Consider the following 10,000-nt stretch of genomic DNA (forward strand, 5'->3'; position numbering starts at 1 on the left):
CTCCATGTAAATAATCAGGACTTTTATCATCGTAAAACACACTTCATTCAAAGTGGACAGAAACTAAATCAAACTATCAAAAGCCGTCTTGGTTCATCTTTCCACTGTTCCAACAATCACCACTCTGGTTTGGTTGAAATAAACCGTTAATTCACCCATTTACATGTGGAGATATGCTGGCTCTATACACGCTAAAAGTCCTGATTATTTACATGGAGTCTGGTGGAGATATGCTGGCTCTATACACGCTAAAAGTCCTGATTATTTACATGGAGTCTGGTGGAGATATGCTGGCTCTATACACGCTAAAAGTCCTGATTATTTACATGGAGTCTGGTGGAGATATGCTGGCTCTATACACGCTAAAAGTCCTGATTATTTACATGGAGTCTGGTGGAGATATGCTGGCTCTATACACGCTAAAAGTCCTGATTATTTACATGGAGTCTGGTGTAGTTTGGTGACGGTGATTTCGGGGCTGTTTGTGATAATTTTGACAACCTTAAAATACACAAAACTGAACAATACAACACAAACAATGAGGCTTTACGTTGCAAGTGAGTCTGGATCCAGTCTGTGATCCTCGGCTCACATCTGGATCAGTGTAATCCGATCTGTGTGTTGACAGATGTTTACATGCTGATCTGAAGTCAGTGTCCCTCTAAGCACAGATCATCCAACTGGGTCAGACTGGGTCAGACTGGGTCAGACTGGGTCAGACTGGGTCAGACTGGGAGACGCAGGCTAGTCTACAGATTATCTGCTGACACGCTGCATTAAAGGCACAACAACAACAACAACATAGGGCTGCTCTGATCAGCCTGTTCTCATTAAGTATTCGTACATAAACACTCTTAGAACTGCTGGGTTAGGGTTACACACACACACACACACACACACACACACACACACACACACACACACACAGACAGACACAGACACACACACACACACACACAGACACACACAGACACACACACACACACACACACACACACACACAGACAGACACAGACACACACACACACACACACACACACACACAGACAGACACAGACACACACACACACACACAGACAGACACAGACACAGACACACACACACACAGACACACACACAGACACACACACACACACACACAGACACACACACACACACATACACACACACACACACACACAGACGTTTATGTCGCTTTTTTCACAGAAAAACGACGATAAAGACGTTTTATATGAAACATAAATCAAGTCTTTTATTCAGAAAAATACTATCATGTCAACTTGGATTTAATTTATTTGATTTAAAATCACAAAGACAAAGATGCCGTTAAACACAAACATACTAAACATCAAACCGTGTCACTAGTTTCGGCTTTTTTTAACAAACCAAACGGAGCTTTTCATCAGACAGCTGGAGACAGACGTCCTTAAATATCAACGACTCAAGAACATGCAGCGTCAACCCGGTCTCACGACAGCTGGTGAAATGGTCACGTTATTTTTAATCTATTGATTCGTGTACACGGACACGTTTGTCGTTTTTTTCGTGGTGGTGAGCATGAATTTTAAACTAATGTATTTCAATGGGAAGCATATTTCGTGATCACAGCACGACTACAGTAGCGAGTAATATGAAAAGCCGAAATTCCGCGTAGGGAGTTTGGTTGGGGTGGTGGATGGGTCAAACAATACAGGACTTTCACCCAGGAGACCGGAGATCATGTCCAGCGTGTGACGTTTAATTTCCCCGTTCTTCTTTTCCTAAACCCAACCTCCGTGTAGATGCTTCCCATTACGTGCTGAGCTCAGCTTGAGGTCAACCTCAACTTCCCAAGGACCCAACCCGTTCTCATTCCGAACTCGTAAAAAAATAAGGACATTTGGACAGTGGCTGTCAGCGTCTGATGTGACGAAAAAGGCGTCTTTCAGCGTGTTTGTGTAACGCACCGGGACGGCAATAGTCCCGACCAAGCGCGTTTACTTATAGCACTAAAGGGACGTCAATAGTCCCGACCAAGCGTGTCTACTTATAGCGCTAAAGGGACGCCGATAGTCCCGACCAAGCGTGTTTACTTCTAGCGCTAAAGGGACGGCAATAGTCCCAACCAAGACGTTTACTTATAGCGCTAAAGGGACGCCAATAGTCCCGACCAAGACGTTTACTTATAGCGCTAAAGGGACGGCAATAGTCCCGACCAAGACGTTTACTTATAGCGCTAAAGGGACGTCAATAGTCCCGACCAAGCGTGTCTACTTATAGCGCTAAAGGGACGCCGATAGTCCCGACCAAGACGTTTACTTATAGCGCTAAAGGGACGTCAATAGTCCCGACCATGCGTGTCTACTTCTAGCGCTAAAGGGACGTCAATAGTCCCGACCATGCACGTTTACTTATAGCGCTAAAGGAGACTTTTAGCGTCAATAAGAACAACAAAGGCACCTGACCAAGCGTCCATATTTTACGAGATGGGTGTGAGAACGTGTTGAAGGGCCACACTAGAAAATAGAGAATCACATCAAGGGCCAGACTTAGAGTTTAATGCTTTCATGTCATGGGATAAGTCAGATATCTTTGACTGTATTATTGCATGTTTTATATAGTCTTCTCACGTACAGTTTGGTCGACAAAAATGACGAAGAAAATTCCAAAAACGCTTGGAAAAAGCGTAAAAAATGTCAAAAAAAACCCCGTGAAAAGTGAGAAAAAGTATTTGGGCCAAAATATATTGTGAATGTATATAGGGGCCAGATCAAAATTAGCAAGGGGCCGGATTTGGCCAAAAATGACCGAACACGAGATAAACATGAAGGAAAGTTAACTGCAGACACAATTAGGCACCGTGTTCTCAGTTCGAACAAATACGTCTTCTTGCACCAACCGAGGTCAGAGGTCAGCATGTGTCCTTTAATCCGACCAATCGGGCGCTCTCCTCCCACAGCTTCCTCGCCACAACGTCGTCCCGCCCCTCTGGAGCGACTTCCTTCTCTGCACAGTCACTGAAAACAAACACACACAGAAAATACTTAAAGGGACAGTAGAAAAGTACACACATACGCACACACGCACACACACATACGCACATACGCACACACACACACATACACACACACGAACACGCACGCACACACACACACACACACACACACACACACATACGCACACACGAACACGCACGCATACACACACACACACACACACACACACACACACACACACAGACACACACGGACACACACACACACTCTCCCCCTCTCCTACCTGAAGTACTGTCTCCTCCTCTCCTACCTGAAGTACCGTCTCCTCCTCTCCTACCTGAAGTACTGTCTCCTCCTCTCCTACCTGAAGTACTGTCTCCTCCTCTCCTACCTGAAGTACTGTCTCCTCCTCTCCTACCTGAAGTACCGTCTCCTCCTCTCCTACCTGAAGTACTGTCTCCTCTCCTACCTGAAGTACCATCTCCCCCTCTCCTACCTGAAGTACTGTCTCCCCCTCTCCTACCTGAAGTACTGTCTCCCCCTCTCCTACCTGAAGTACTGTCTCCTCTCCTACCTGAAGTACCGTCCTGATTTTCCTTCGAGTCCTGGCGTCACGGCACAGTACACGGTGGTCTGGCTGCCCTGCCTGGGAGTCTTCATGAACATCAGGGAGAGGACGGCCAGCAGCGCCCCCAGCAGGGGGAACCAGCCGTTAACGTGGCGGCCCAGTTCGGTCCGGATCACACCCGGGTGGAGACAGAACGATGACACACCGGAGCCTGAAGACAGACACGAAGGTCAATATCTGGCAGTAGAAACAACAGGAGGATGTTTAGTCTCGAAACAGTGTGACTGAAGGTACGTTTTCTCATATTTGATTTGCGTGTCAGGCGTGTTAACAGAGCATAGAAATCAACGGGAGCGGGCGGGAGTGGGACGGAGAAATGTGTGTTTTGAGTGTGAGAAGATCTCCGGAATTACGTAATGAAATGGCCTAGACCTGCAGGTAATGCATGTTACCTAGGCCTGCAGGTAATGCATGTTACCTAGGCCTGCAGGTAATGCATGTTACCTAGACCTGCAGGTAATGCATGTTACCTAGACCTGTAGGTAATGCATGTTACCTAGGCCTGCAGGTAATGCATGTTACCTAGACCTGCAGGTAATGCATGTTACCTAGGCCTGCAGGTAATGCATGTTACCTAGGCCTGCAGGTAATGCATGTTACCTAGGCCTGCAGGTAATGCATGTTACCTAGGCCTGCAGGTAATGCATGTTACCTAGGCCTGCAGGTAATGCATGTTACCTAGGCCTGTAGGTAATGCATGTTACCTAGGCCTGCAGGTAATGCATGTTACCTAGGCCTGCAGGTAATGCATGTTACCTAGGCCTGTAGGTAATGCATGTTACCTAGGCCTGCAGGTAATGCATGTTACCTAGGCCTGCAGGTAATGCATGTTACCTAGACCTGTAGGTAATACATGTATAGTGTAGCCTAAATTTCGAGGCAATGTCAGTGATTTGACCACGATTAACCAAATGCACACACACGATATCAACTGGCTTGATGGCTCGCGACAGAGTCTAACTTTAGACAACATAGGGGACAAAACGGGAGTGGGACGGGTTTCGGGAATCTTTCTCTCTGGATTTTTTTTTTTTTTTGGGGGGGGGGCAGTCATGTGATCAGGATATGACAGGAGTATTTTCGTGGGCTCCGGATGGGATGGGAGCGACAATTGATTCCCGTGTCATCCTCTAGCGGGGAGCTCTGAGTGTTTCTACTGTTTAGTGTTTGTGGGGACCTCTCAGTGTTTCTAGTGTTTAGTGTTTGCAGGGACCTCTGAGTGTTTCTGTTTTTAGTGTTTGCAGGGACCTCTGAGTTTTTTAGTGTTTACGGGGACCTCTAAGTATTTTAGTGTTTGTGGGGACCTCTGAGTGTTTTAGTGTTTGTGGGGACCTCTGAGTGTTTAAGTGTTTGCGGAGACCTCTGAGTGTTTAAGTGTTTGCGGGGACCTCTGAGTGTTTCTAGGGTTTGTGGGGACCTCTGAGTGTTTTAGTGTTTGCGGGGACCTCTGAGTGTTTCTAGTGTTTGTGGGGACCTCTGAGTCGCCGGCCGAGCTCTCTGCAGAACAGGACGTTGGCCAGTTTGCTCTGTCTGTAGCTCTCCAGAGAACTGTACTTCTTGCTGCTGAAGAACAAATCGTCAAAGTCGATACGACCTGAAAAAAAAAAACATAAAAACTGAAACAAACAGAAACAAACAGAAACGTCACAGACAAACAGCAGACAACAACACATTCTCACTCCCATCGCTTAAGAAAGCAACGCTTGGTCATGGGCCTTTTGCATTTATTATTGACGCAATAAGTTTCCTTTAGCGTGATATTTAGATGCTCTGGGTTCGAATGTACATTTAACTGACACGCGGCACAAGAACAGGACAGGTAGATTTAGGAAAAGATGCTGGTTTAGGGTTACAAAATATACGTTTCAGTGACACGCGGGACAAAAACAGGACATGTGACAAATGTCGAAAAAAAAGCTTGGGGGGAAAAGTGACAAAAATAGCGAAGACAAAAAAAAAAACTAAGAAAAAGTGACAAAAATGTTGAAAAATTTACAAGAATCGTGGAAATAAATTAATAACAAAAAACACCCAAAAACAGCGAGGAAACAATGTCAAAAAAATTTACAAAAACATTATAAAAAGTGACAAAAATGTTGAAAAAAATAAATAAAATAAACGTAACAAACAGTGACAAAAATAACTTTTTTTAAAACAAATTTAAAGATTATTTTTTGGACATTTTAGGCCTTTGTTTAAATAGGACAGCTGAAGACATGAAAGGAGAGAGAGAGGGGGAATGACATGCAGCAAAAAAGCAGGGATGCACCGAATTCAGGATTCGGCTTCGGCCGAATATTGGGCTTTTTGACGGGGTTGGGTTTCTGCCGAACCTTAGAATTTTTTCCCAGGGAACCGACCCCTACGCTTGCACTACGCGCGCCACGCTGGTCGACGTAATGACGGCGCCGTTGATTACGGGAAGGTGTTTACGAAGGTGGAGCGTTCAATGCAGTAGGCTGTGAGAAAGTGAAAATGGAACTGGTGAGCAGAGAAAGTGTAGTTTGGCAGTACTTTCAGTCAAAAGAAGGCCATTCAAGTCCAGCTACATGTTCAATTTGCAATGCTGATTTGTCTCGTGGTGGCGAGGACCCTAAACTATACACAACATCACCGCTGTTACAACATCTGGTATGAAACTGTCATGGTTGTGGACATTTCTGTTGCCTGTATTATGATTTCTGTATTTTCTGTTTCCTGTTTTTGTATATTTATTCTGTATATTTCTGTTCCGTTGTGTGAATTTATCCTGTGTTGTGTATTGTGGGCTGTGTATATTTTGTTATGTATTTTTCTGTTGTGCATTTCTCTGTTTATGTTCTGTTTCCTGTTTTATTTTGATAGTCTGTTTTCTGTCTTGTCATGTCTAGTTTTACGTCCCTTGTTTTCCCACCTGTGTGATTGTCTGATGTACTCCACCTGTTCCCCAGCCCTGGTGTTACCTGTCTTGCGTCTTCTCATTACCTAGTTTATATAGCCCCTGTTTTGTGTCCGTTTGTGCTCGTGCCCTGTCACTTTGTGTGTTTGCCTGTGCCTGTCGTGTCTTTCCCCGTCCGTTCTGGTCAGTCTCGTTGCTTTCTGTATTTCCCAGGTTTTTTGGACTTCCTTGGTTTTTTGGATACCTTTTTGTCTTCTTTTTGGAATTGTGTTTTTGCCTGCTTCCCCCAGGACTCCCTTGGTTCTTTGTTGTGTTTCTTTAATAAATCCTCATGCTCAAACCTTCTCCTGCCTGCCTGCCTCTCCCTGCAGTTGGGTCCTTTTTCCCCTGCTCACCATCACATGAAACATCCGGAAGAATACGAGTTGTGATGAAGGAATCTACAGACAGCAGCCAAAATGCAGCAACTTCAGGTACGGCAAAGGAAGGACAGTCACTGTTTACTTCATTAATGAGTTTACTGTGTTCATGGACTGAGGATGGGACGAGGATTCAGCAGAATCTCAACCAGGGGATTCGGTGCATCCCTACAAAAGAGTAAAATGTCAAAATAATAACCAAAAATGTTGAAAAAAGTGAGATAAACGTTTTAAGAGCCACTGACCAAGTGTCAGTATTTGACGAGTTGTGAGTAAGAAGAGACAGAAACGTTCCAGAGAAACATGAGAAAGGTCAAAGGTCAGAGGTCAAAGGTCAGAGGCCAGACGTCATACCCCCCCGGTGGGCCATGGACGACACGATGATGACACGGCTGGGGGCGGAGCTCTGCAGCATCGGCAGCAGCAGATTGGTCAGCAGGAAGTGACCCAGATGATTCACAGCCAGCTGAGTCTCAAAACCGTCTTCAGTCAGCCATCTGGGACACATCATCACTCCTGCAGATAGACAGGCAGACAGACAGGTTAGAGAGAGAAACATCATTATTCATGCAGACAGACAGGCAGACAGACAGGTTAGAGAGAGAAACATCATTATTCATGCAGACAGACAGGCAGACAGACAGGTTAGAGAGACAAACATCATTATTCATGCAGACAGACAGGTAGACAGACAGGTTAGAGAGACAAACATCATTATTCATGCAGACAGACAGGCAGACAGACAGGTTAGAGAGAGAAACAGCCTTACTCATGCAGACAGACAGGCAGGCAGACAGGCAGACAGACAGGTTAGAGAGACAAACATCATTATTCATGCAGACAGACAGGCAGACAGACAGGTTAGAGAGAGAAACAGCATTACTCATGCAGACAGACAGGCAGACAGGCAGGTTAGAGAGAGAAACATCATTATTCATGCAGACAGACAGGCAGACAGACAGACTGGTTAGAGAGAGAAACATCACTCATGCAGACAGACAGACAGGCAGACAGACAGGTTAGAGAGACAAACATCATTATTCATGCAGACAGACAGGTAGACAGACAGGTTAGAGAGACAAACATCATTATTCATGCAGACAGACAGGCAGACAGACAGGTTAGAGAGAGAAACAGCCTTACTCATGCAGACAGACAGGCAGACAGGCAGGTTAGAGAGAGAAACATCATTATTCATGCAGACAGACAGGCAGACAGACAGACAGGTTAGAGAGACAAACATTATTCATGCAGACAGACAGGCAGACAGACAGGTTAGAGAGAGAAACAGCATTACTCATGCAGACAGACAGGCAGACAGACAGGTTAGAGAGAGAAACATCATTATTCATGCAGACAGACAGGTTAGAGAGAGAAACATCATTACTCATGCAGACAGACAGGCAGACAGGCAGGCAGGTTAGAGAGGGAAACAGCATTACTCATGCAGACAGACAGACGGACAGGCTGACAGACAGGTAGAGAGACAGGTATAGAGATGGGTTAGAGAGAGAGAGAGACAGACAGCTATAGAGACAGACAGGTATAGAGACACATCATCACTCCTGCAGACATATGGGTTAGAGAGAGAGACACATCATAACTCCTGCAGACAGACAGGCAGACAGACAGGTAGAGAGAGAGTTAGAGACACATCATCACTCCTGCAGACAGATGGGTTAGAGAGAGAGACAGACAGACAGGTATAGAGACAGACAGGTTAGAGAGAGAGACACATCATCACTCCTGCAGACAGAGAGACAGGTAGAGAGAGAGTTAGAGAGAGACACATCATCACTCCTGCAGACAGGCAGACAGCAGACAGGTATAGAGACAGAGAGACAGGTATAGAGACAGACAGACAGGTATAGAGACAGAGAGACAGGTATAGAGACAGAGGTATAGAGACAGAGAGACAGGTATAGAGACAGACAGGCAGACAGACAGACAGGTAGAGAGAGAGTTAGAGAGAGAGACACATCATCACTCCTGCAGACAGGCAGACAGACAGACAGACAGGTATAGAGACAGACAGACAGGTATAGAGACAGAGAGACAGGTATAGAGACAGACAGGTTAGAGAGAGAGACACATCATCACTCCTGCAGACAGACAGGCAGACAGACAGGTAGAAAGAGAGTTAGAGAGAGACACATCATCACTCCTGCAGACAGGCAGACAGACAGACAGACAGACAGGTATAGAGACAGAGAGACAGGTATAGAGACAGACAGACAGGTATAGAGACAGAGAGACAGGTATAGAGACAGAGGTATAGAGACAGAGAGACAGGTATAGAGACAGACAGGCAGACAGACAGACAGACAGACAGACAGGTATAGAGACAGAGAGACAGGTATAGAGACAGACAGGTTAGAGAGAGAGACACATCATCACTCCTGCGGACAGACAGGCAGACAGACAGGCAGACAGACAGACAGACAGGTATAGAGGCAGACAGGTATAGAGAAAGACAGGTATAGAGACAGACAGGTTAGAGAGAGAGACACATCACTCCTGCAGACAGACAGACAGACAGACAGACAGGTAGAGAGACAGGTAACCTGCGTTGTTGATGAGGATGTCCAGCCTGTCTTCCCCGTCCAGGAAGTCTTTAGCGAACTGTCTGACGGAGTAAACCGAGGACAGGTCCAGGTGTCGGACCACCACGTTTCCGTTTCCTGTTGACCGACGGATTTCCTCCGCCGCCCGCTCTGCCCGGGTCAGATCCCTGCACGCCATCACCACCCGGGCCCCTGCAGCACGTCACAATATACAATAATAATAATAATAATAATAATAATAATAATAATAATAATAATAACTAGAGATGGTCTGATACCATTTTTTTCTTCCCGATACCGATTCTAATACCTGAACTTGCGTATCGGCAGATACCAGTGACATTTATTTTATTATTTTTTAACAGCTGTATACTACTATCTCTGTATGATGATATGATGTATAACAGCTGTATACTACTATCTCTGTATAGATGATATGATGTATAACAGCTGTAAACTACTATCTCTGTATGATGATATGATGTATAACAGCTGTATACTACTATCCCTGTATGATGATATGATGTATAACAGCT

General features: G+C 45.4%; 2 protein-coding genes across 3 annotated transcripts in view; both read right to left on the reverse strand.

Moving 5' to 3' along the window:
• Window positions 1–912, reverse strand: part of plekho1b (pleckstrin homology domain containing, family O member 1b) — a 40,057-nt gene extending 39,145 nt beyond the window's left edge. The window contains exon 1 of the mRNA XM_036006506.1: window positions 593–912. The gene's annotated coding sequence lies outside the window, so the exon portion shown is untranslated. The remainder of the gene's footprint in view (window positions 1–592) is intronic.
• The window catches only part of LOC116062588 (retinol dehydrogenase 12), a 28,260-nt gene that overhangs the window by 14,930 nt on the left and 3,330 nt on the right, over window positions 1–10,000 (reverse strand). The window contains exons 3-7 of one of the 2 annotated variants that reach the window (XM_036006509.1): window positions 9,465–9,656; window positions 7,255–7,416; window positions 5,078–5,197; window positions 3,550–3,754; window positions 2,883–2,996 (exon numbers count right to left, since the gene is read on the reverse strand). In XM_036006509.1, coding sequence (XP_035862402.1) covers window positions 2,891–2,996; window positions 3,550–3,754; window positions 5,078–5,197; window positions 7,255–7,416; window positions 9,465–9,656 — 785 coding nt within the window. In that variant the 3' untranslated portion in view covers window positions 2,883–2,890. The remainder of the gene's footprint in view (window positions 1–2,882; window positions 2,997–3,549; window positions 3,755–5,077; window positions 5,198–7,254; window positions 7,417–9,464; window positions 9,657–10,000) is intronic. The other variant, XM_036006508.1, reaches the window with a different exon arrangement.

The sequence above is a fragment of the Sander lucioperca genome, chromosome 10 (assembly GCF_008315115.2).
Source record: "Sander lucioperca isolate FBNREF2018 chromosome 10, SLUC_FBN_1.2, whole genome shotgun sequence".
NCBI lineage: Eukaryota > Metazoa > Chordata > Actinopteri > Perciformes > Percidae > Sander > Sander lucioperca.